Below are 26872 nucleotides of genomic sequence, written 5' to 3'. Positions count from 1 at the left end.
TGATGTATTTCCGTATCAACACGTTCTGAAAAATTTAACGTTTGGGGGGAAAGAATTCATCTTAATAAAAAGTAAAATTAGCTTTCGTGACCGCCATAAAATTAACTGTTTCTTGCATCAGAAGAGCACGTGGGCAGATACGGAAATTCAACATTTCTCGGAACAAGTCACGCGTCTCAACTTGCTCCACCAGACCCCCCCAAGTTTATCGGCAGAAATTTAACCTTTGAAACCCAGCTGATGATGCAATTTTTATTTCACATAATGACTTCGTTCGAATGGACGGAAATCAAACAAACGCAGCTTTATTTTTCCCCGAATGTTCACGTGATATGTAATTTACGCTGAGTAATACTTTTTCTAATCTCCGTTAAAATTGGACTGACTTTGATAAATGAATAATTTCGAGGAGAGCGTAAAAAGGGTATTTAGGGTGCTTTCGTGATTATTGGAAGAGATATATATCGAAATCACGTAAGAAATCGTCGCTTTTAGTTTCTCTAATTTGGAGAGAAAATTAATATCAAAATTATTCCAGTACAAAGGTTAACACCGAATTTTAAAACCGACAGAGAAAGCAGAAGACAAAATTCAAAGTCAGTTCTCATTATATTGATTCAATATCGGATAATGTTTTCCAAAAACTGAAAGAAAAAAAAATAAAATGGGCCAGCAGTTTCCTAGAAACCTTCGGGTTGTTTACATGCATTTAATCTCAAGAACACGTTTATCGCTCAATGTTCCTCAGCAGAAAAAACAAGGTGGACTTTGCGTGCACGAAAACATGGTGATATAGGCGACTTCTAGGTCGGTTTGACATGGTAATCGACAAGTCCTGGAGGAATAAATTAAAAAGGGCATTTTATGGGGCTAACATAGGAAATATGAGAAGCTGAAAGTTTGATTATCATCGTTTCGTAACCACTGTCGTTTCGTACTTAGCGAGGTCGAACCCAGTCATCTGAGTCGTTTTGTATCTATACAGAGGGTGTTTTCCATGATTAAAAGAAGGAAAGAATAAATGAAGAAACGATAATAACCGAATTTATTACCGTCGATAACAAAGGAAGAAAAAATTACATTTACACTGGCTGCTATTGTTAAGAAAAGTCATAAATATAAACGATAGATTATTCAACCGGGGAGGGGGTACATTTGATCGTGTAATCTGATCATCCGGATGAGGGTAGTCCTTACAGGGACTATCGTCGGTGGTGGTGACTGACGTTTGAGCAACGTAGGGGAATCGGGAAAGTCATCATCACAGTTGGGTTGGACTTAGTAATCCTACAGCTAAAACAATAAATAGACCACAGCCATATCTCTATTCGTTTATTCTCATTTAAGAATGCCCAGATACTTAAAGTTTTCGTGTTGTCATTAACCCTTCAACTCCCAGAAGCGATTGACATGCAAACTTCTTCCATTAATATTCTTACATAATCCTGCCAACAGATAATGAGAATACCCATATTTATCAGCTAAAATTTGTTATCTTGATCTAGCACCAAATTCACGTTACTAAATTTTAAGGAAATCTGTAACAGATAGAGGGGAGAATCAACAATCAGATCTTGGGAGTTAAAGGTTTTAATTCCACCTCATATTCCGTTCCGTCATGATGACACCTCGATAAGATCATTTTCAAACATTCGGAAATTTTAATGCTGCTGACTAAAAAACCGCAGTTATTTAATGACGTATGGCGTACTATAGTCAGAATTAAAACAAACTTTTCAGTCAAGAATAAATTAATCGCCAATACGAAAACACTACAACTTGTTGCCAGAAAATGGATATACGAGATGGTGCATTAAAAGCTACAAGTAGAAAGCTAGTAGACTACGAGCCGTCCCTTATATCCGGCAAAGTCCGTCAAGCGAGTCAGAAAAAAAAGTGGAAAAAATGGCCTCAGCGCGTCCTGCGGAACTCTGTGAGCGAGGCGCATCGCGCATGACTTTTCGCACCGCAAAGCAGGGACCACTCGTAAACAGCGGTCACAACAAGCTAAACTGGGGGATGAATAGATAAATAAATAAAGAGAAACCTAGAACTTGACTAAAAATTCCTAGAAACTGCACAAATGATGAAAAAAATAACTTAAAAAATATCTTTAAACCTAGAAATATATTAATTTTTTCATGCTATGTATGTATATGACAAATACTTCCGCAAAGAGAAATTATTAAAGAAGTTGAATGCAGTGGCGAAAAATGAACTCTTGTTGATGTGATTATGTTGGCACCCTCTTCTGAGCTATTTCAAACAAATCTCTATCCCTTTGCCTCCCTAAAGAGATGAACATGTATCTTCTCCTTGCAATATGTATACATTAACAAGCAAACAGGTTATGAGAATTGAGAAACTATCAGCTGATGCGAATTATCTCAAAATAAGGCCAAGATTTTCTGAACTGGCATTAGTGAAATTGTGTAAAACCTCAATGGAAGAAAATTGATCAGATTACTGGAGTTCGTCTTAGGACTGGACCAAATATGTTACACGCAATTTTTCATTTGTGGAAAAAAAAAAACCATTTTGGAAAGAGCAGAGTGCTCGGCTATCTTCCTAGAAAATCTGGCTTGGAATTTTAGAGAAGACCATCATGTAAACTGCAGAACAGGTTAAGTAAATGACCGAGAAACCACAACAGCAGACGGTGTATTAAACACATCCAGACAACGCTGATTTTTTCCTTTTTCTCCATTCAATCCGTGTACCTCCCTTTTCATGCAAAACTCAAAACGTTTGATGCTCATATCATTTCTAAAAATTCGTCACAAGAATTTTTCCCTTTTTCATTCTTGAAGCCTAGAACAGCTACCTGATGACTCGATGCCTTCCACTGTCACGTGTATTTCTGAAGAATATATTCTGTGTTTGTTTTCAAGTCCGCTATTCGTCTGTCCAGAATTCGTTCCAGTTCTTTTTCCCGCCGATTTTCCTCCGCCAAGAAATCCGATGTAATAGAGGATCGCCTGGCACCAACCGGGGTGGCCGCACGCTGAGGGAAAAAGATGACAGGCGAACAATGAAAAAATAGAATGAGCTGAATTTTGTATGCAGGACTCGAACTTTATCAAGCCTTGATGGCTACGAGAAGTGATCGACATGAAAATTCACAGATTCAAATTCAACATCTCTAGAGCATCTAGCAAAACGTTTGGAGGAATAGACGAACTCGTTAGTTAGAAGGTATTACCCTGATAAAACATTAAATTCTCCTAACTTATTTACAGGGAAATAACTATCAGTCTGGGGTAGAATTACAAAACATATCTTAACAGTTAATTGAAGGATTAAAAAACAGCCTGACTAAATTTTCTACCAATCATTTAAGAATGACCACAGAATAAAGGAAGGTGGCCAGAATAAAAAGCACGCTGAATTTTTAAATAAACTATCCTTTACGAAAAAATAAAAACCGTTTACTCTGTTTAATTCCCATAATTCATTTTTCCTTAAATACCTCGGTATCTGAAGGACCTGGGCCTGCAGTCAGGTCAGCGTACGTCAACGCTTCGGTGTCTGTGTAACCGCTTGTGGTGCTAGTGTGACTTAAATCAACGGGCCTTCTAGGGACATATTCAGGGAGGACCTTGCTGGTTGAGGACATTAAAGGATGTGGTACACCTGAAAGGATTGAATTAAGGACCATTCACAAGTGCCAAACAAATCTTAAAGATGAACTGAGAGTAGAAACTAGAGGAAGAGCGGATAAGCAGTAAGCACATGGGTTATTTCTACACTTTTTTCCCATGGAAGCAAAGCCAATAGCACAGGACGACAAGCAACAAAACGTGCCTTCATAAATCAAACACAGGTTTTCAACATAATGAAGTTTATTTGAAAAGAAATCGTTACCACTGTCTCGATGCTCTGATGCCTCACTTTTCAGTCGTTCGTTTTCCATTTGCAAACTGTGTAGTTGCGTTTCATATTTTCTTATCGTAGCTTCAAGGCGACCCTCTAAAGATGCCACTTTACGCTCAGACTCTGACCGCAGCTCACTATGGCGTCTGTTAGAAAGGAAAATGGAGTTACTATACACTTGGCACTTTCTGGCAAACCGACCATCTGATTAGCTACATAGCAAATGAGACACTTAAGTGAAAAGACTACAATTGTGCGATGTTCATCTTTTCGTCGTCATGTCACCTCGTCTGCTCTTACTTACCCCTTTCTCGCACAAACAAACCAAGTCTTGTTACAAAAAGAACAGCATTGTTTCGAGAGACAATTCTAACCACGAAGATTACGAGTTGACATTTAATTAGCGTGACTGAGAGAAGCGAATTTATGCGGCGTGATTTTTTCCTTTCTGCAGGAACTTATCTGTGCGGGTTGCAACATCCGCAAAAAAAAAAACCCGCAAAATTTCATGCTACACACCGTTTCCTTTCAACCAATGACCTTACTCAGCACATGCTATTACTCTTACCACGGAAAGTCTTCCTCACCTGAACTCGTTATCCTTGATGTCCGCCAGTACATCTTGATTCTTTTTCAAAGCGTTCCGATACTTGTCTTGATATTTACCCTCCAAAGTTGTTAGCTCTTCGCGGAGCGTGGCTACCTCTGTGCGTAAGTTTCTGTTATCGTCCTAAACACAAAAACGGGGGAGAGGAGTAGCCACGGAGGTTTCAATGGTCTACGCTCGGTGTATTTGGACGAGATACAGGGAAACTGGTTTGAGTTAACGGTGATTAATTAAGATAAAACCAAATTATCTCACCTCAAGTTGGCCAATGAGCTGCAGATTGCCACTGTAAAGGTCAGATAAATCCTATAACAACCAAATGCAACGATCGCATCATACGGTTTGAATATTTGAATAAGTCTGTATTACACTCTACAGAGTCTACATTAAATAAATGACAATTCAGAGAAAGGATTTAAAGAAATTCTCCGGTTTACATGTAAGAAAACATTGCTGACTCACCGTTAACTGATCATTAAGTGCAGTGTCGCGCAAATATCTGTTTTCAATTCGCAAAGCTTCTAGCTGCGCGTTCGTAACCTAAGAAATACAGAAGAAATGTTGATGAAAGCCCGTATTTTGAATGAAATAGCGAAGCAAACGAACTGTTGCACAACAGAAATGATGTCAGAGCAGTATGTTGCGATTAGAGTCTGTCCTACTCCACTGGCTTTCGTGGGCACGCACTCCACGTGCACACCACAAACACGCTAATGCACAAGGCTTACCTGTAGTTCAGCAGCTGCTCTGTCGTGTTTAGCTGCGGTTTCTCGAAGATCTTTTTCCATTCGTTGAGCCCGTTCCGTAATGGATGCCATTGCAGAGTCCCTAAGAATAAACAAATTGACATAAACCACAAGAAGGCTGCGAGGCATCTGCAAGTAGGATATTTTATTTCAGGGGCGGCAAAACACGTCGGTCATCATCATCGTTGTTGGAAATCCATGCATTTGGGAAGTGGGGAGAGGAGAGTTATGCAAGATATTACCAAAAATGAGTGCGGGCTGGGGGGCAGGGAAATCGGGGCACTTCACTATCACATTACTGGCCTACGAGATTGTATTATTATTATTATTATTTATTAATCTAATTAACTTTTTATTGGCAAAGTGGAAGGTAAACAACGGTAGCCTTCCAAACCCCCCCCCCCACCCATTCTGTTGTTACGCCCTTCCGTTGTTGGACCTTTTCCCATGAATAATAAATAAAATTTATCGTAAGAAACTGAAATCTGTAAAGCAAAATTTAAAAAAAAGAAAGTTTTCTCCTTGATATACCTATGACTGTACGCGCGTGCTATTTGTAATTTGCACTTATGGTAGAACTTTGCCCTTGTTTTATATGAAAAACGCACTCGTTTTCAGCCAATCAGAAGCGCACAATTTTTTTCAGGTAAATTATTACTACAAAAACGAACAACGGAATTGAGAAGAAATCAATACAAGCAAAAGGTACCTTTTGTGGAGTTCAGCAGTCATGTTGGCAATCTGTTCCTTCATTCCCTCCACTTCAGCCTGATGACCGTCGTCTCCTGATGAAATTCTCTCTTTCAGCTGAAGATTGTATTAAGTATTTCTCGTGAGTTACAATCAGCCAGAATTTTCGTTATTTGACTAATTCGATAACAAAGAAACCGAAATGGGAAAGGGCCTACTCAGTATTTTCGTTTTCTAGAGCAGATCAAGCGATTTTGTTATCTGACAACTCCAAATCGCGGTTTGTTTTACAAACTTACAGAAAGACTTCTAGAAGCCCTTGTGTCATTCAGTTGGTTTAAATTGGTTTTGATGTTGGAATAACGCTGCCAAACGGGAGATTTTTCATTGTTTACTTCTATAGAGCTCGACAGTAAAGAAAACAAGACAATACAATTGAAATGAGTTAAAGTTTCAAACTGTCAAACTAAACTCCGCCACACCGCCACGCGAGTTAATTGTTAATTTCTTAATTGATGTCCGCGTGTTGCGTAAAGCCCTGGAAGTGAGGCGCATCAAAAGTAGCCTCGGCGCGGGGCAGTGCACTAACCTAATTTTTTTTCGCTGATTATTTTTGGACGCGCTCACGCAACGGATGTAGCCGAAAGAAGGTTCTCATAAGCTACCAATTAGTTACTATTCACGTCTAAGAAACTTTGCTGCTGCGTCGGTGGGGTTTACAAGATAATCTGGTTTTATCAACTGAGTTGATAAAGTAAATTGGCCACCGTTAGCCTTTCACTTTATCAACTGAGTTGATAAAGTAAATTGGCCACCGTTAGCCTTTCACTATTCCCTTGATCCGACGAAGGACAAACGATCGCAATGTCAGCTTTAGAAGCTCTTTACGGTGACCAATTTACATCATCAGCTCAGCTGATAAAACTAAATTATCTTGTGTACACACTAGTTTTTTTAAGTGCATGGTTGTCATACCTTTGAATTTTCCAAAAGGAGCTGTTTTACGTCATTGTCCTGAATGAATTTCACCTCTTCTTGCTACAAGTTTAAAAGAAAGCATCCGTATTAACCCCTTACCCTCTGACATCAGTATGCATATTCTCCATACTGTTCTCTATACATTTCCTAATGTGCTGAAAAGGGGAATTTGTTTTATAATGAGTAATTTCTTCCGTCGGTGATCATTTCCTTGTGTGATTTAAGGGTGATATTGAAAGGAAAATTTAGACTCCGGACAATCTAAGGGTTCAAAGGTGTTAATGAATCGCTTTTTAACCTCTCCAGATTTCTTTAGCAAGATATCCAACTCATCGACTCAAAGACCTATCCCAAAACATGACACAGAAGTAAACATAAATTACAGCGTCAAAAGAATCCCGTACCTTCCTGCAGAGTTCAGCTTGTAGCTTTGAAATTTCATTCTTGCTATTTTCCAGTCTGGTTAAAAGAAACATACGTAGTTCTTACATAAATACTGACAGAAAAGTAAGAAGAAACGTAAGTTTGCCGTTTTTTGTAACCTTACTTTTGATTAAGGTGACTCAGCTCATCCTTCTGATATTGACCGGCGTCAAGATGCGACCTGAGATCAGTGTTAAGCAAAAAACAATTTTAAAACAAATTTTAAAAACGGCAAAGTTATAGTGTATACTGTAAAATACCGCTTATAAGCCCCACCCTTTACACCCCTCCCTTATGAACCCCCCCCCCTTTTATGCCTCCCACTGATAAGCCTCCCACTCATAACTCCCCTTTTATGCCCCCCACTTATAAGCCCCCCCCTTTATGTCCCCACTTAAAAGCCCCCACCCCCCACACCCCCTTATAAGCCCCCTCTAATTTTTCTTGTTTTGAGAGATAGGAACTCTGCTGTGAGTAAAACATCAAACTTTTGATAAAAGGAGAGCAAAAATTAACTTCAAGGGAAGAGTCTGAACTTCCGCTTTGCTACGTTCTACTGTTGCTCGTGTTATTAGTTTTAATTCTATTCCAAATAAATTGAAATTAATTTGATTTGTTGTGACGTTTTAAAGCGTGGTCAAAAACCAGTAATTAGCACTTTTGTAGCTCGTTTCGAAGCCCTTTTTCTGGTCCGCTTGTAATATAAGTGAAACAATCGAATAAGGCGTATGTATTGAAAGTCAACAGACGTTCACTTACTGTATTTCCATCCTGCTTGTTCTGAGATCTTCCTTCAGTCTCCTGACCTCAATATTTTCTGTTCGCTTGCCCACCTCTTCAAGTTGTCTGAAAGTCAATGAAAACAAAACTTACTCAAAGACTTTCAACACTGTAATGGCATGACGTTTTCCATCAGAAAGAAACGCAAAGAATCTGTTGGTGTTTACCAACTATATTAGCTATCAATATCACTGGTTCGGGCTGCACAAATAATGTTGCTAAAAATACAAAATGAGACGTCGATGTCCATACGAGTCATTCTCGATTTACTTCAAATGATATTTGCCAAAAAAATTTATCGAAGTTTTGTGGACTGTCTCCGATTGGCTGCATGTAGTTCTGTACATGCGATAGCTCAAAATTGAGTTGGGCATATGCCACTCTACAAAATACCATAAACTTGTCTGTCAGTATAAATCTATTCGCGTACTCTCGCGAATCTGATTGGCTACGCAACTCGGTATCTAGTCCCTGGTAGACAGTGAGTAACCTAAAAAAAGGCAATCTTAAACAAAACTAAACACGAAATCACGAGTCTGTCTTGTTTTTGAGTTTTTAGCTTTTAATAGATTCATCTTAATACTTTCTCTCAATAATTTCTATGTATCATAGTTGAAAGGGGCGAAGATATCGATAGCTCATAAACTACGTTTTAGATTGGCGGGTTTCTTCCTCATCCTGCATATAAATAAAAGTATCAGTGACTGTGTTTCTCTGAAGTAATGAGCTACGTCCTTTCTCGAAACTATTTCTATAAAATTATACCTGATGATCTCATCTTTCATTATCAAACTCTCTTCCATTTTAGACATGTCTTCTGTGTGCTGCCTTTGGTCGTCCTCTGCTGCCTGAAGTCGAGGGAAAAACATAGGTCTGCAATACGTACATAAACAAATCGGCTACTGACAAATCCGTCTCCTTTTAACCGAAAGACAAAGGCCGTAGCGCAAGGCATGAGGAATCGGCTTACGTAAAATTCCCTACACCGCATTAACTATCGACTTGCCCAATCAACCTTCTGTAGGCAATAATAATAATAAAAATAATAATAATAATAATAATGATGATGATGATGATGATGATAATGATAATAATAGCAATAGTAGTAATACAATAATAAATAAAAAATAAAAACCTACTCTTATGAGATCATCTCTTGATTGTAGTTCTAACCGCAGATGGGCATTTTCTTCCTCAAGACGCTGTGAGAGAAATAAAAATACGAAAAAAAAGAAAGAACGGAATTCATTCTCATATGTATGTGGCGCATAAAGTAAAATGGGACATATTGATTAAAGACGTTTGGGAGACCAAGGCTTAACCTTTAATTTTAGATTTACTGGTTATTTCTCCCCTCAAGCTCCGATGCCTTCCCTGTGAATGAGTACTGGGTATTTAGTCATCTATTAAACCGACGCTTCTAAGCTCACAAGCCTGAATCTTCATAAAACCTGTTCTTCTGGATAATATGTTAATATTAAAAGAAGGAGTTGAAAGAAGGTAAACACTATACAGCTGGGAAATAATACTACCTGAAGAGATGATCGTGTCTTCCTGAGTTCATCTTGCACCTTGGCAATATCAGAGGCTTGTTCTCTATTGGATGCAAGAGCTTCCTCTAATGAACTCTTCAACCTGACAAGGAAAAAAAAAATTTTGCTTCAAGTTGTTGGAAGTGACTCCCGCGAAGGGTGGAGGAGGGGAGAAGGGGACGGGGGGGGGGGGAGTTAAAAATCGCTAACAGATAGTACAGAGAGTAAACTTACTGCTGAACAGTATCCTCAGAATCGTCACATTCACCTTTAGCACGTCCAAGCTAAAATCAAACAGCAGTACAAATTCATGTACACATCTTTATTTCATGTACACGCATATGCGTGCGGTGAATGACAAAAAGATAATTAAAATACACGCATTTGCGTGCGTACCTCTGTAGGCGTGTAATTTTTCTACCACACACGCCTAACTACACGCGCTTTCAATTCTCACGAATTACACGCGTTTTACGCCCGTGGGGTTGCTGCAGTACACGCGAGCGGTACTGTACACGCGAAAATTTACTCTACCGAAGTACACACCACTAAAACATCTCAGCCAATAAGTTCTGAAGAACATATCAGCAAAGATTCTTTTGAGAAAAACTCCTTGTTGAGTCTTCACCAATCTACTCTTAACATGAATTCAAATGCAGAAGATAAACAGTTTATATGACATACCTGGGAATGCAGCGCAGCCATCTCTTGTTGATGGTCACGCTCAAGGTCTTCCATCATCTGTCTTCTCTTGTTCAGCTGTGCTTGGTATCCTAGTAACTGTTGCTAAAGTATTTATTGAATATATGCATAAAAATCATTAAAGAAATGAAGATGAAAGCGATCTTCGCAGTAATGAACACTACTTAAGCAGTAGTGAAAATAAGGCCTGAATTTTTACGGGATTTGAACCCATGGCCTCTGCGATACGGATGCAGTGCTCTACCAACTGAGCTAACAAGCCACCTGAAAACTGATCATTATGTTGGCTAGTAATAATTGGTAGTGCAATGCTCTGGTATCGCTGAGGTCGTGAGTTTAAATCCCGTACAGACCTGAATTTTTTTCAGGCCTTATTTTTATTAATGTTCAAGTAGAGTTTATTACGGCGAAAATCGCTTTCGTATTCGTTTCTTAAAAGCCGCAGTTCACATAAGTGATTTTCATGTATTCACAGACAATCGTAAAGAGGAAACTTCATCTAAAAAAATTTACAAAACAATTTTTTTAAAATTATGTCATCAACTTATACATCGACATGATAATTCATATCCACGGTAGTAAATAGCGGTTGAAAAAGACTTATCTCAATTAAAATTGTATGACTGTTACGGTAACCCTATTGGGACTAATTTTCCTGCCCGTCAGTGCAATAAATACCATTCAATTGAACTGGATTACAGGGTGTTGAGGGAGGGCCCCCCCTTCCTTTTTGCTACCCTCGATAATGTGGTACACAAATTCACACCTGCATCAAATCACTCTTCTCGATCAAAGCTTTCTTCTGACTCTCCAGCCCTCGGATGCGATCATCTCTTGCTTTCTTTCCACCTTCCAACTCATGCATCTCGGCTCTGTATTCCTACAGTTTGTAACGCACACTACTATTAAGTGTTTTCCCGTAGCTGGCCTTATAGCAACGTCTACAAACAGCTTTAAAATGTATGGAAAGCCATAACGGTGAACAGGGGTCAATCACAATTTTTCCCTACAGTGGGAAATTTTACCCGTAGTCAAAAACATAAGGATATCTTTCTATAGGTATACAATCGGCAACAAAATCGTTGACACATTCAACCCCTATTGATTCAATTTTATTTCTTTTGCCCTTGTTAAGTTAACCTATTCCCCGCCCCTCTCCCCCCCCCCTCCCCCCCAAAAAACAATGTTATATTGTGATTCCACGAACCTTAAGCTACATACAGGCAACATTGAATGGGTAGTGGGCATACTTATGGTCACCAAGGCTTTCAATACAGGATTTTGGAAACAGGAGAACATTAGGACAAGGAAGAAAATCTCATCCATTATTTCTTTCCATCAATTTTCCAAGGGTTATTTAGTATTCAACAATACCTCTAATCTTTCCTCCAGTTTATCCATTTCAGAATCTCTGGACTTCAGATCAGCTAAAAGCTATTACACATAAAGTAAATATATAGTTATGTTACTAACGGCTTAGCAACTAACATTCAGGCATCTATCTAGTTTTAAAAAATTTATGGAACTCAAGTTAATAGGGGCCAAATCTACAAATACACCTGTAATTGTGTAGTGAACTAAAACTATTGATTGAGGACAACATTTCAATGTCCTCTTGTCACACTAGTTAAACTTTTTTGACCTCTTAGAGTGACTAGCATCTAATTTTTCCTTACAATATCACCCCTGACTCACACATTAGGGTCATGAGAGTTTAGGAAATGATTGCCAACTAAAAGAGCCCTTGATTTCTAAACAAGTTCTCCTTGTCAACACCTTAGGAAATGTTTAGAGAACAACAGCATGGAGAACATGCATATTGTACTGAGGGTGTAATGGGTTTAAGTGTGAAAATTTCTGAAGATTTATATTCTCACATGATAGATTCTCTTACTTCTCCTAGTTTTATATGGACTGTCTACCCATAGGGATACACAGAGCCAAGCTATATCGCAGACCTCACTGTAAACTATACCTGGTCTCTCTCCTTTTCAACATGCAAAGTTTGTTTGTTGCTCTTCTTTTGAAGTTTTTCATGTTCATATTTCAGATTGTCAACCTGATAAAGTAATTGGTAAAATTACAGTAAGCTACAAATAAAACCCAAATGTTACTAAAAAATTAAAGGTGCCTCATACAATCAAAAGTAATGTTTAGTTTCAATCTTTTAAAATAAAAAAAAACTTGAGGGGGGCTTAGATCGGAAGGGGAGGGGGGTTGGGTGGTTCGGGGAAAGGGCTTAAAATATGATTCTTTTATGTTGACAAGTAGATGGGCCTATAACAGGAGGGGGCTTCTGCGCTTCTGCATACTGCAATTGGAAGGGGGGGGGGGAGATGAAGGGGGGCTTATGAGCAGCAGTTTACAGAACCCAAGAACTAACCTCCTGTCAGTAAAGGCAGTATCACAGTGAGTAGTGTGGTGCAAGCTAATTCCTTTCTGGATGAGACCAAGGCAAGTTTTAAGGAATAAAAAACTTCCAGCTGATACACCTAAGGTAGTTTTCAGGATTTATATTCTCCTTACTACTTTGTGACCTTAACTTTTTAACCCCAAGGAGCGACTGGCTTCTTATTTCTCCTTACAATATCACCCTTAAATCAAATGTATAGGTCATACTTGAAAGGAAAAGATCACTAATCTAAGAAGCTCCAGATTGTCAAACAAATTCTCCTTGCTATTACCACAGGAAATGTAGAGAGCTCAGTGTGGGGAATATGAATATCAATGTGAGAGTGTAAAAGTCAACAGAAGTTTAATTTCTAATAGTGCTCTTCAAGGAGTGGGGCTAGGATTTTTGAAAGTTGTTTTCGCCACTAAAATTATAAGGTTTGTATTTTGTTGACTTGAAAAAACATTTAGATCACGTCATATAGGGATGGTCACTGACACACCAGGACCCCTCTGGCTGACTACACAGACCTGTGCCCTTGGCATTCACCTACCTCTTGCTTGAGATGCATAACATGTTCTTCATACTCAGCCACCAGATCTCTTTGAGTTATGTCCATTTCATCCACTTTCTGTTGAAGCTCACCAATCTGTTTGTCAAAATCCACAAATGTATGGTCAACATTAAATTTTAACCCTTAACTTCCAGAAGTGATGAACTAATTTATGCATAATTTCTGCTGTGATTATAGAGATGCACGCACTCTGATTGGTTAAGGATCGTGTTTTATTGTGCTTAATAATCACCTAGCTGAAGGTAATTATAGCAGGGGCACTAAATTTCAAAATGGCTGCCTTGCATTTTGTCAATTTTATGCAGAAAATTATAAATGCAATAGTACAAAAATACAAATCTGAAGAGTTCAAAAGATGCTACTAAGTTTGGAGTAATTCAAAAGATATGAAGTTTTCGCAGATTGAATTGAATAAACCTGTGAAATTCTAGTGAAAAGTGCTGCTTATCTCGATACAAGGAATCAAAACAACTGTAACAGAATGGTTTAGACAACAACAACAACAACATTTATTTAAACATGATAAAAAATTACAGCTGAGCTGATCTGGTGGTGTATTTAAAAGTTAAAATATAGTTTACGAGTGAATAAAAAGCTTAAAAACTAATTAAAATTTAAAAATATCTAACCTATTTTAAAAAATACACAACATATCTGTAAACGAATCTATTTGCATTAAGTTCTGCACTAAAGAAAATTTTTAAATGAGCTTTTGCTTGAGATTACATGCATATAACAACAAAAGGAATTTACAACAGAATTGGAATTTACAAAAAAAATTGAAAGCACCCACGAGTCTGAGCAATCGTAAAAAAAACAATTACCAGTATTTGCCTCAGGCTCCTTGTTGAATAATCCCCTCAACTTTTTATTGGAGATTATTCAACAACATTCACTTCACCTTCAGCAAAAATTGCTAAATATCATGAATACATTATGAATTTTGAGATGAACGAAACTTTCTTACAGGAAGCCTCACCCCTTAAAATCTATCACAATGATTACCAGAGACAGGTGAGTTTTATATACAGAGAAAAATGCTAGGTCCTATGATCTAAAAAAAAATTTAAATGGTGGATGTACTGTAGTTGTATGCTTTTTGCTTGCATCCTCATCACAAATGAAGTATTTTGATAAAAGAAGAAAATAATCAATACAACACACTGACCTCCTGACACTTCTGCTCCAATTGGACTTTAACAAATTCCACCTCTTTGGTTTTCTTGTCCAGTTGTATTTGAACAGCATGCACATGAGTCTCCCATTCTGCTTTCTTGGCAGATACCATTAGATCAATTTGCCGCATTAACTGAAAGCAGAGCAAAGTATATGATGGCATCATCATCACTGTCAATGGGGAAAAAAATGGCCTGTGTAGATCATCTTTCAGGATATATCTCATGTTTGATTTCATAAGATATACATGTTGCGGTTCAAATTTTTTCAAAGTTTAAACTTCTCAAATCATTTTGATTGTTAGTTTCCTTTGTCCTGCAAAATAATATGATAAAATGGAAATGAAAACTTTCAAGCTAGTAAAATTTGAACAACACATGTATGGTATACAACACACACATGATTTGAACTTTCATGTCTTCTCTTAAAAGATACTTGAAAAAAATAATATAAAGCACTAAATTTGAATCCTTGAAATGCCCAAGTTTGAAAATATCTAACCTATAACCTGCATTATATAATGAATCAGTTATTCTTTTGCAGATTAAAACTGTAGTGGTTTTTTTCGAGAAGACCTCCATCAATTAGTTACAGCAAGCAACCTCACTATTTTGAAAGAAATCTTCCATAAAAACTTCTTGAATGAAAATATCTGGTACATCTGCATATGCATACAATTTGATGGACTTTCATTGTATGTAACTGCTTCCCATAGGTGAAAGCATTTTACCTGTAGTGTCTTTGAGGGCATCTCTGGGTAAGTGAGATTTAAGAGTTCATGGAAACCCAGTACATGTACTTTGTAGAACAATGTTTAGTACTGTAATCAATATTAATGATTACAAAGGTTTTCTTTCATTATGTAAATAGGAAACTGTTAATTGACAAAGCCACAAGCATAATCTCAAACACTCTGTTATTACATTTTGCTTGTCATAAATTTATTTCATGACACTATGATTATACCAATAGAGACTCGATTGCTAGTTTGTGTAATTTAAAATCTTCTAGTTTTTTCAAAAAATTTACTTGTTCTCATATTTTAGTGATTCTACTGACAATTAGTATTTTGATTACAATACTTAACTTGATTTAAAGTGTGCTGTTTATAAGAGAAAAAGTACCCCAAAGAAACTAAAAATTGTGGTTGTAAGTAAAAGTTTACAAAGAAAATGTGGAATTTAAAAAACAATACATATTACTATGCTGTATATTTCCTTTTCAGTACATCCAACCACCTGAAACTTAAAGATATTGTCCATAGTGGAGCTTTTGAAGCTTTGTGCTGAGAATATCAAATAATTGGCAAAGTTTACACATCACATGTACATGCATCTCTGTACATTGTTGTATGAATTGAAAAATATTGAAACAATTCAAAAAGCTGTGAAGCAAATTATAAAGCTGTGAAAACCATCTAATAATATTTTATAAATAGTGTTGAAAAATGTTTTTAATAGCATTATTACTAATAATCACTCTTTATGATGATTGCTTCTTACCTCTCGCAGTTCTTCCTCACATGACGTCAGAGAACCTTTTCTGATCAAGCTAAACAAGAACAAACAAAACAGGGTTAAATAAACTTTTTTTTATAAAAGATGGACCCATTTTGTCTAGCAATATATATATATATGAAAAAATGTTTAAAACAACCTCAATAGATTCCTTGTGTAATTAAATTACCAAACAGATTTTTTGTTGCTATCTGTCTGTTCAGTAATAGGTCACAGACAACAACAAAATGTGGTCAGGGCAAAAAAGTGGCAAATGAGGTGCAGCCAGGTGTGTCACTTGATATACAGTCATGTTCCTTCTGCATTTTGACATCTCTTGTAATCTAATACTGTACAGACCCACAGCAACAGGCAATCAACAGTTGTTGCTAACAGTGATGTGATCTATGTGTCTGTCCTCTATTAGATCATCAGAACCAATCAAAAGGCATGTATAATGCAGCTAGTCAGTAATTACAAAAGTGTACATTAATTATAGCTGTTTCTCTCTAATATGACCCTTTCACCCCCAGGAGTAATCCAAAACTGATTTCTCCCTTCATTTCTCAATACATTAACAGGCACAAACTAAGGCAACAGGACAAGTAAAAGTTATCATCAGGCTAGAACATATCATTTCACTTATTAACAACAAATTCAAAGAGCTGAAATGATAAAAAAATATATGGCAGACAATAAAGAGAATTGATATTTACAAGACGATTTGGGAGTGAAAGGGAAGAGAAAGAATCAGTGGGTATTGCAAGTCAGGGCAAGCTCTTAAGAACTGTAAAGTTTTGTATAAATATCTCTTCCAAATAAATTCATTTTCAGAATTTACTCTGACTGACTGGTATTTCTGATAACAGTAAAAGCATACCGATCTGGAAAGACATAAAAAATATTCATGATGATCATAGATAATATTATATAGTAAGCAATTTACAACCAACAACACTGTCTGTTAATTATTACCTCTGTTGTTATGCAAGGCTTTTATGAAAAAATGTAGTAAGAGTACAAGGAAACAAGCTGTAAAGTGAAAGGAAAATAATCCCTATGTCTGAAGAGAAAATTACTCACAAACCAAAATTAACCCAGAGATTTTTGTGTAGAAGGAACAGAATTCTCTAATTTGCAATGCCTTTCAGACACCTTCTAGATATCATCTACTTAAAAATAGAATTCAAGTTAAAGTCATCTCACCAATTTTATTTGCATATTTTTTGTGAAAAAGATTCTGGTTTTAAAGACGAAACAAGGAAAATGAAAGTAAAAAACTTCTTTGACATCATTTTGTTCTGAAATTCATTTGAACCTTCACCACATAAATTGTGTTTCTTAACAGTTTAGCACAAGCTGCATTGTTCTTCTTAATGAGGCAAATAAATTATTCATAGATTCAATAAAGAATACTACTGGGAACAAAACATTAAAACACCTGGCTCAACCAAAACTGACGGACTAGACCTTAAGAAAGAAACTTTCAAGCAAGAATTTATAATTTCATTTTCTTCACAAATACAGCTAACAGAATTATGTTATCTCCATCAAAAGTATCAAAAGATGCAAGCTGCCGATCACCACGTCGTCCTCGGAAGAGGCTCCTAAGCTATGAAATTCAATCAGATGAGAGTCAAACCAAGCAACAGTGGTCAGATGGGGTAAGTTGTGCACTGTAATTTTAACAATCTTTCCCCAATGAGAAAATTAGAGTCATTGTTTGATTGAATTATGTATACTGAATACAGAAATACAGCTTAGGTATAAAATAATGCACAAATGTATGTAATCCAAGTGGTGCATTGTAAATGCACTTTATTCATTAGGCTTTCACAGCATTAACTGCATGTTACTCTTCATCCTGTTACATCTTCAATAGCTAGATTTCTGTAGTTTCAAGCCTTCATTATCAGTGTTAAATATATAATGGCTAGACAGTATGTAATAGTCAACTGTATCTACAGACCCTGAGGGTAAAACACACAACAGTATACATACTGATAAACCCAAGGCTTACATAATATACAAATGTTAGAAGCTCATTATGCAAGAACACTTTACACCATTTATTTACTTTATCAAGTAAGATGAGAACATGATTACAATTGTTGCTGACCCAGGGCTTAGATTGTTTCTAATGTAAAAGGCAATGTCTCTAATCTCTAGGGTGACCACTTAATACAGGTTCCACAGAAAAGGATTATATGTAAATTTTTAATAACATCAAGTTTTGCCGTATTTACAAAACCTTACTTAAACGGAATTACTACTAAAATTTATTTTGGGTGATAAACATCAGTTGAATTTTACTGTTATCTTTTTTAAAAGATTATTCTTAGCTTTATTTGATTGGTTGCTCTTCAACTGATTGTTCAATACAGTAAGCAAATGGTGACTAATTGACCACTCAATAGATGTGGCTGCTTTAAATAGAGTTGAAAATCATAGTAATGAAGCAGAAAAATTTCTGGACTTTGACAACTGACTGCATAACACAGGGTGACCCCCTAATACAGAGCCCCTAAATTCAGGTTTGACTGTCATTGTAAAATTCCACCCTCAAAATGTCATGTTTCTGAGCTGACAGTCTTGCGTGAATTTGAATTAAATTATTTTTAATCTGCTCTTAAATATCCACCAAAGCAAAGGCTGATAAATATATATTTGGTTGCATAAAACACAAGATTAAGATTAAGTATCAAAAAAGGATGCAATGTCTAAAATACCAAATTTGACTGCGTTAAACTAAAAAATTTGACAAAAACTTAGAAAGGTAACAACTTTGACCAAATGGAAAATTTGATGAAATTGTTTACAACAGTCTCAAATTTCTCACAAGCATGTCTAAGGTTTTGGCAGTGGAAAAGTTAGAAAAGGGGAAATATAACAGATCTATGATTTTTTTTTTTTTTTTTTAAGTATGCAATTTAGGCATTTTGGAACTTAAGTGATATTCTGGAGCTTCTCAGCTTTTCTTCATAACCAATAATTTCTCTGAAGTTTTTTCTGTGCAATTGTTGAACTCTTTAACCCTTTCACTCCCAAGATCTAATTAGTAATTCTCCTTACTATCTGCCATACAATTCTCATGATGTTAGTTCAGAAAATTTGGTATTGGATCAACTAATAATGCCATGATTGATATTCTTCTCTATTCTCATCACCTGCCTGCTTGATATTGTATTGATATTGTAAGGAGAAATTCTGTCTTGGTCACTTGTGGGAGTGAAAGGGTTAACCCCTAAGAATGACTAGCATCTAATTTCTCCTTACACTATCACCACTGAATCACACATTAATGTCATGAGAATAAAAGAAATGATCACCAGCTAAAGAAACTCTTGATTGCTAAACAAATTCGCCTTGTCAGCACCTTACTATATGTACAGAGAACAGTATGGAGAATATTAGGGTGTAAAGGGTAAATGACACACTATTGGCAATCCACCATGACTCTCACTGGTGACTTAGGATGATACATGCAGCTTTCTTAGGTCAAACTGACACAATTTATAAAAATTGTATCATGGAAAAATAACAAAATTAACAGTTTTTTATTTTTGTCAAAATGGTCAGGGTTTAACTCTCTACATCCTAACATCCATATGCAAATTCTCCATACTGTTCTATACATTTCCTTATGTGCTAACAAGGAGAATTTGTTTAACAGTCAAAGCTGCTTTAGTGGGTGATAATTTCCTCTATTCTTCTGACCTTCATGTTTGATTCATAGGAGGTATTGTATAGAGAAATAAGATGCTGATGAATCTTAGGGGTTAAAGAGTTAAGGCATTTACCCTTACACTCTAGAGAAATAAAGGTATCCACATGTGGAGGCGAGCGTGGCCTAGTGGTTAGGGCGCTGCACTTGTAAGCCGGAGGTCCCGGGTTCAAGTCCTCCTCCCTGCCACTATGTTGATTTGTCTTCGGTGGCCCCGAATTCAACTCCTGCACGCTTTGTAAATAGCCAACTGGTCTGCCTCCTACCAGTTGGGGTTTTTAACGAGTTTCTGTTCATTTACGATATTTGTTTCCTCATTTACAGTGTCCCCAATTAGCACAGCAGTGCTAAATACGCTGACACTTAAATAAAGTTATTATTATTATTATTATTATTATTATTATTAAATAAAGGTATCCACATGTATTTAACGAATAGACTCCATGTAGCTGTCCGTCTCTCTAGTAATCATCAGATAACATCAAAATGTGGTAAGAATCAAGGCACTTAGGGCACAGTTAAGTGAGTCACTAATGTTCTTACTAAAACTTTTACACGTAACCTATATGACAAAGTACACATCAACATTCCACGGATATGAATAAGTAAAACAAGCGGAAGTCCCTTCGATGCATGAAATGTAAACAAACATTGTTTCCCTTTAAAATTATTCAATTTCAAAACTTCAGCAACTGTAAACAAGCAAGAGAGGTACAAGTATAGTACCATCACGTGCAAATCCTTTTTGGAAGGAAACCATAGCTTTTAATTACCTTTCAGAGAATATGTCTGTGAACGTCTCCATGTCAACAAGGCTTCGCAAGGCTTGGCGATTTCTGAAGATTTCGTCTTTTTCTAATTTTCATTCATTGTGGCCTCTGGATTAAGATCCATTCTAGTCAATCGACACCAGCGGATTGTCTGAGCTTCCTGCAAATCAGACAAAATTGATCCGAAATCGACTTTTCAAATTACTATCCGTTTTCCACTTGATCGAGCTTTGAAGACCACTCTTCGGTCTACGACTCGAGCATGACACTCTTTTGTTGAGATATCGAAGCATTAATCAATTTACAAATCTTTCTATGATAGTTTCTGGCCAGTTTGTTCCATTTTTCCCGAAAAAAAGACGATATCTGAACGACTTATTCCACTACCAAACGATCTACAAACTGTCAATTCAAAGAAAGCGCGTCTACCGAAAAGGCAACCAGGCCTTCTATTTAATTGCCAGGTTGCTTGGAATCACAACAGAATATGGCGTCCCCAAAATTAAATCAAATGGTTTGTTTTGTCTTTTTTCTTTTAGGGTATTCGTGTTTTTCTTAATCTTTTGTATCAATTGCAGATAATTTTAATGTTAACCTTTATTTTTCCAAGACTAAGTATGGTAATAATGGACATGCTTTTTGAAGGTGCGAAGCGATACTTTCCAACAATTGACTTTAAATTTGTTTTTCTTTAATCAAGGAAAAAAAGAGATTGCAAGGATTTCTAAACGAGATGTTGAGAGTTGGATGTTTGAAGGTACAAAAGGATTGTCTTGAGGCCGTTCCTGATTGTATTTTATTTGAATATAAACAGTGCGATGAATGCTTTCTCTTTTAATTTGTAATTAATTTAACACGAGATCCTTGGTCTTGCATGTGTTTGTTTCGTTCCACTTTCTAGGGTTTCAAATATTTCGCTCTCTATCTACGAGGTCGAGAAGAGTTAATATGCAGAGTCCTAAATGAACCTATGGTGAGATACTTATGTTTTCAAAGAGACTTGTCAATCTCGACAATGTAATGATATGTTGCAATGTGGAAATTATTTTGAAACATGAATATCCCCAGTCATCATGACTCGAATCGACCAGCTCTCTAGGCATTATTTTATGTTGGCACATGATATCCTTTAGAGATAAGCCTCTAGGGAGACGAGAAAAATCTTGCCTTTTGACAAGCTTTCTATCTTATTGAGTGGCCTTAAAAACTTAAAGGGTGGGTCTTAAAAAAATTAGAAAGTGGGGGGGGGGGGGAAGAGATTGCAGAATGGGACCCTTCTGCACCTTTGACTCCTGCATTCCATTCCATATTAGTTCAGACTGCTAATACACATGATGAAATAATTTTTATGCATTGTTTTTTTCCCATTATCTTCACTGTCCTCTCATCGTCTGATCCCCCTGCTGCCTATTCTCCCCATGATCCAAGTCCATTGTTTTCTTCCACTTAAAAGCTGACAAAAGTTCTTGAAGTTAACCTAAAACTGTATGTTATATTAATGTTCTCAATTGGCAAAAAGTCATTCAGGGGAATAATATTAATAATATAAGATGTAATTAAAAGTGGAAAATAGAAGACTATGTCTTTTGTCTTGGTTACTCCTTTTGAGTATTTTTATTTTGGTCATTTAGAACCTCAATGCTGATCAATTTTATTTTTGCTGTCAACTTCTTTAAGTCTCCAGAAATCTGGTCATACTATACTTCACCTTCTTCTGAAAAGACCAGAAAAGGAACGCTAAGTTTTACATTTGACGACCAGGCCAGTTTACCAAGGAATGAGTAAGTATCCAAGGTTAGGATGATGCTATAATATTTGTGATTCGATTAAGATTTGTTCACCTTCTTCTGAAAAGATGAGAAAAGGAACTCTAAGTTTTAAATTTGACAACCAGACCAGCTTACCAAGGAATGAGTAAGTATCAAAGTTTATTGTGATTTCATTAAGTTTTGTTTGAAAATATGGATCATCTTTGTTGAATGAGAGACTGAATTTTTTTAAAATTTTAAAGAGTTAATTTTTTGAAATCTATTCTCCAAGTCAGACATTCCATTCTTCTTTATAGACAATCCTTAATCATGTCTGCAAACACTCAAAAAAGGTAACAAAAGCTCATTAATTCACTCTTTGCTTTTTTGCAACAGTTCTAGATGTGCCTCTTAATTAAATATCTTTCAAATTTCAAAATTTATTCTAGATAACACTCAGATGCTTAACAAATTTATTGCTCATTCTAGGAATATTAATTTCAATTAACTTAAACTAACCTTTAGCTCTGCTAAATGATTCCCTCTTCTAACTATTTAGAATAACCTTCTGAATTGCTTATTGTCAGTACAAGAGCATATTAAACTATTGCTTAATGGGCAAGTACATGTTTAGTTTTGTGAAATGAGATTACACCCTTTAGCTGGAAGTTGTTTGTATATAGTTTGTCAAATTCACCTGTTTTCTCCGTCATATGTAGAGGTTCAAGATACAAAAAAACTTCTCTCAGTTACGATAAATCAATTTTTGAGTCTCACAATAATCAGTCTCATTAATATATAATTATACCAATCAGCAGGACTCAGTTGTTCAAAGGCTGATTAACATTAACCCAGGGTTAAATTTTAACCTGGGTTTCTTTATCCCTTTGTTCCAAAGCCTTCCTCGTATAATTTTCTTCATTCTTTAAAGGGTATCCAATCATCACTTTGTAGACTAAATGAATTGTACTTAATCTTTTTTCAAAGCTTTCAGATCTGAAATCAGATTTCATACAAACCCTTGGTTATCTTAACCCAGCTTTGAACAATGCGGCCCAGACTGTCAGACTCTATGTACAAATAACATGTTAGTTTGAGTGCATGACTTGTGCAAGTTTTGCTTTGGCAGCCTACAAATAACAATAATGTCATTTCTGTTGCTCTTCGTATAGTTTAAGTGGATATGGTTTCATGGATATCGGTTTACCACCAGCGAGTCCTAGTGAAAAAGATATTGATGTAAAGGTATATGGTATATTAATATACTTCAACATATATTACAAGACAAAGAAGTGATCTTGTGAGTTAAAGGGTCAATGTCCAAAACACCTTTTCCACCTTTTAACTGGCTGTCATGAAAGCTAGCTAGGCAAATGGTTAGGTTATCTCAGTCTGAAGTCACATTAGAAAAATATCACCTGAATATTTGCCTAACTTTCGTCAAGAATCAAATCAATGGTTGATAGGGTGTACATTTAGATTTTTAATGGCTAAAAGTCAGTTATCAGCATTGCAAATGACAAACTGGAATGTCATTCTACCACAAGAATCCAGTATAAAGAATGAAATAATTAATAACCTCTTCGTTGAAGGATCAGATACTTAATTATCAATTAGGATTAATTTACATCAAGTACCTCTTTATTATTATTTTAGGATGACAAATCAACCTTATTCCTTATTGCTGCTTATGCTCGGTACAGCTGTCCATATGTGTGGGTGAGTGGAGGCTTACAAATGTCAAACTACAGTATTGTTTGTTTGGTTTGTTTTCTTTTTAAGATTCTCTATTTCTGAGTGAGTTAAACTTTCAAGTTTGCAAATATCACTCTTATAGGCTTCAAATCAACTAAAGAAATACGAAAAACAAAGTTAGACATCACATTCATATTTCTGAACACATTTACTCCATTTTGATTTGTTTGAAAACCCTTAAGTATTGTATCTTTTATAGAGGCCATTCAAAATTCACAACAATATTGGCCATTTAACTTTAAAGACAACCACATATAGAAGCAGAAAATGGTAAGCCTGTGGGTTTAACAATCTAAAACAGGCAAGATGAGTCCATTTTGTCTGCTAATGGTTAGAGCAAAGGATTTAGCTTGCTTACATCTAGTAATCATGAGATTGAAAAAATTGCCCAAAATACATGCTTTATGTTGTAGGTAAGATCAAACCATGAGAGACTAGTGGCACTTTCTAATGATTCTGGCAAAGAAAAAATGAAGGATAGTCCATTGAAACTTAAGTCCACAGCAGAATGGAAACAGAGAGGTATAGCTGTATGTAGGTCATAGAGCACAGTATGTTCACCCACTGCCATATAAGACATCAACTTGCCCATTACTGTAACAATAAATTGTAGATGAACTAAATGGAGTTAGGAAAATGGAAGCCAAAGGCTTAGATAGATCTCTGTTATCTTGACAGAATTGAATCAATAATTTGCATATAATGTTCAAGATCTATCAGTGTTATGTTATAGCAATAATTTTTATAATTGCCTTTAGTTTTTATGCAATGGAAACATTGCTAGCAAAAATAAGTGACATGTTTGTGAACAATAAGAGTATAGAGAATGTCTCAAAATTTAAGGAATGTATGATTTATAGCAAATATATCATGGTGGTACTGACTGCAGTAAGAACAAAAATAACAGACGTGTCTTTCGAATAATTTGGTCTTATATATTTTACCTATTCAAAGATAGACAACTAAGTGAAGTTTTTATGTCAGAGTTATACATTAACCCTTTACACCCTAACATCAGTATTCATACTCTTCATACTGTTTTCTGTACATTTACTAAGGTGCTGACAAGGAGAATTTGTCTAACAATCAAGAGCTTCTTCACTTGCTGATCATTTCCTTTATTCTCATGACAATAATGTGATTCAGTGGTGATGTTGTAAGGAGAAGTCAGATGCTAGTCACTCCTAGGAGTTAAAGGGTTAATTTTAGTTAGATAATTTAAATTTCGAGTTGTGTCTAACAGGTAGTCATTAAGTACACATACATACATCCTCACATAAAGTTTATTTTTCTTAATCAGACAGCAAACTCTGGGACATTATCGCTGAGATTGTAAAGCTGTGTATGTACCCAGCTCCTCTCAACCCATTTGCCATTGATTTCAAGTATTTTGAAGGTCTGCCATTGGTTCAAAGAGTCATTGCAACTGGTGCCATGGCTCATTTCTTGCAGAAGGTTGTTGCATCTGGTGACCATGCATACAATGCCAGAGGTGAGGAATGGAGAAGATCCATCATATGTGTTTCTTGATAGTTACATAAGTTTCAAAAGTCTAGGACTGACTCAATAGAGATTACCAGAGTTGCTAATAAAGGACAAAAGCAGCTATCAAAGTTGTATAATAAGCTGAATCCTACACACATCTTGAGTGGTTCTTGTGGTTTGTTGGAGGACAGAGGCATGGACAACATCACCATTCTTTTTTTTGTTAACATGTAAGACAAAAAGATTCCACGTTACTGTGGGTCTGTACAGTCATAGTTCAGAGAAGAAGCCAAAATATGGTAAGAACATAAGTGAAACAAAAGGTGCACTTTATTGTTTGTACCATATTTTGATGTTATCTGTGATCTATTATAATTGTACAAACACACAGCACCATAGAATCTATTTGTTAAGTGAATCACCTAGGGGATTACAATATAATTCTGAAGTGCTGATCTGCCAAGCCCTTGCGGTGTATACACCATGCTCAAATGAAGGAAGTAAGGATCATTTACCATTATTTGCCCACATTTAACCACTGACTATTCCACCCACTTAACATTGAAAGTCTGACAATTATAAAATCAGTCGAGTACTTCCCATGTCATCAGACATCTACCATATTCAAATCTGAGTTTATTTACATATGGTTTATAAATAATAATGTCAGTGGTATTGCTTATAGCTGTCACTTAAAATAAATAACCAATTTTTTACCACTTAACTTCTCTTTCTTATACAGTCTTTGATGACTTAGGAGAAATCACAAGACGTCATTTTAAGGACTTGCAGACTGTTGTGCGGCAGAGAAGATTGCAAGAAATTGAACAAGCTTCACCACAGAATCCAGTATAATATAATACACAGCCCCAAGATACCCAGTATTACAACACTCGGCAGCAAAAACAGCAGACAAACTATTACCAAACAGGACCAGTGCAGCAGTCACTTCAAGCATCAGGCTACTCTGGCCAGTATCAATCTGGGAAAATGTATTAGTCTGCCTCAATTTCATTAAGACACAGACATAAGGGCAGCCATGTGGTCTTTTTGTAATGATTTTCATGAGGAAGAAAATGCACCTGTAAATTGTAAGATGATAATTGGTAACATTTTTCTAGGTTGGATACACTGTAAACTCAACAGGTATTATAAATTAGCACATAATTTATGTTTTTCTATTGTGAAAATACTACTTCCATATAGCACTTGCAGGGATGTGTTTCATTTAACTCTGACTGTAAGATTATTTTATTCCTCAATTAGAAGATAAACATGAGATTTGTATTGGTAGATACTGTAGTTTTAAGTCATTTGTAAAAGCCAACAGAAGTGAAGGCCAAGCCTTCCTTTTGGTTTTGTTAGATTCTTGGTGTATTATTCTTTGGGAAAAGTAAACATTTTCAATAATTCTTACATAG

The 26872-nt window shown here is 36.1% G+C and overlaps 2 protein-coding genes across 5 annotated transcripts; one reads left to right on the top strand and one right to left on the bottom strand.

The window, feature by feature from the left end:
• Nucleotides 1-1317: 1317 nt before the first annotated feature.
• LOC113681991 (centrosomal protein of 63 kDa) lies at nt 1318-20905 on the bottom strand. The gene is made up of 24 exons (XM_089210965.1): nt 20467-20905; nt 15976-16024; nt 14466-14606; nt 13277-13372; nt 12307-12390; nt 11706-11765; nt 11098-11211; nt 10314-10415; nt 9864-9913; nt 9630-9732; nt 9237-9299; nt 8863-8945; nt 8077-8163; nt 7442-7498; nt 7299-7353; nt 6892-6954; nt 5936-6033; nt 5209-5308; nt 4943-5020; nt 4736-4786; nt 4461-4603; nt 3865-4019; nt 3470-3633; nt 1318-3004 (listed from the first exon to the last, which is right to left on the bottom strand). Exons 1-24 carry the CDS (start codon nt 20496-20498, stop codon nt 2849-2851), a joined length of 2184 nt encoding a protein of 727 aa, XP_089067091.1. The 5' UTR covers nt 20499-20905; the 3' UTR covers nt 1318-2848.
• LOC113681966 (uncharacterized) lies at nt 17404-26872 on the top strand. 4 transcript variants are annotated; one of them, XM_027199109.2, is made up of 10 exons: nt 17404-17633; nt 21164-21220; nt 21365-21436; nt 22141-22244; nt 22529-22564; nt 23384-23456; nt 23868-23930; nt 24380-24488; nt 25267-25458; nt 26194-26872. In XM_027199109.2, exons 1-10 carry the CDS (start codon nt 17508-17510, stop codon nt 26304-26306), a joined length of 945 nt encoding a protein of 314 aa, XP_027054910.2. In that variant the 5' UTR covers nt 17404-17507; the 3' UTR covers nt 26307-26872. The 4 variants fall into 4 exon arrangements, with proteins under 4 accessions (XP_027054910.2, XP_027054911.2, XP_027054912.2 ...); XM_027199111.2 differs by lacking the exon at nt 17404-17633 and adding an exon at nt 20899-20977; XM_027199110.2 differs by lacking the exon at nt 22529-22564.

This window comes from Pocillopora damicornis, chromosome 6, assembly GCF_964200805.1.
Source record: "Pocillopora damicornis chromosome 6, jaPocDami1.2, whole genome shotgun sequence".
NCBI lineage: Eukaryota > Metazoa > Cnidaria > Anthozoa > Scleractinia > Pocilloporidae > Pocillopora > Pocillopora damicornis.
This window is presented reverse-complemented; position numbering and strand designations above follow the sequence as displayed.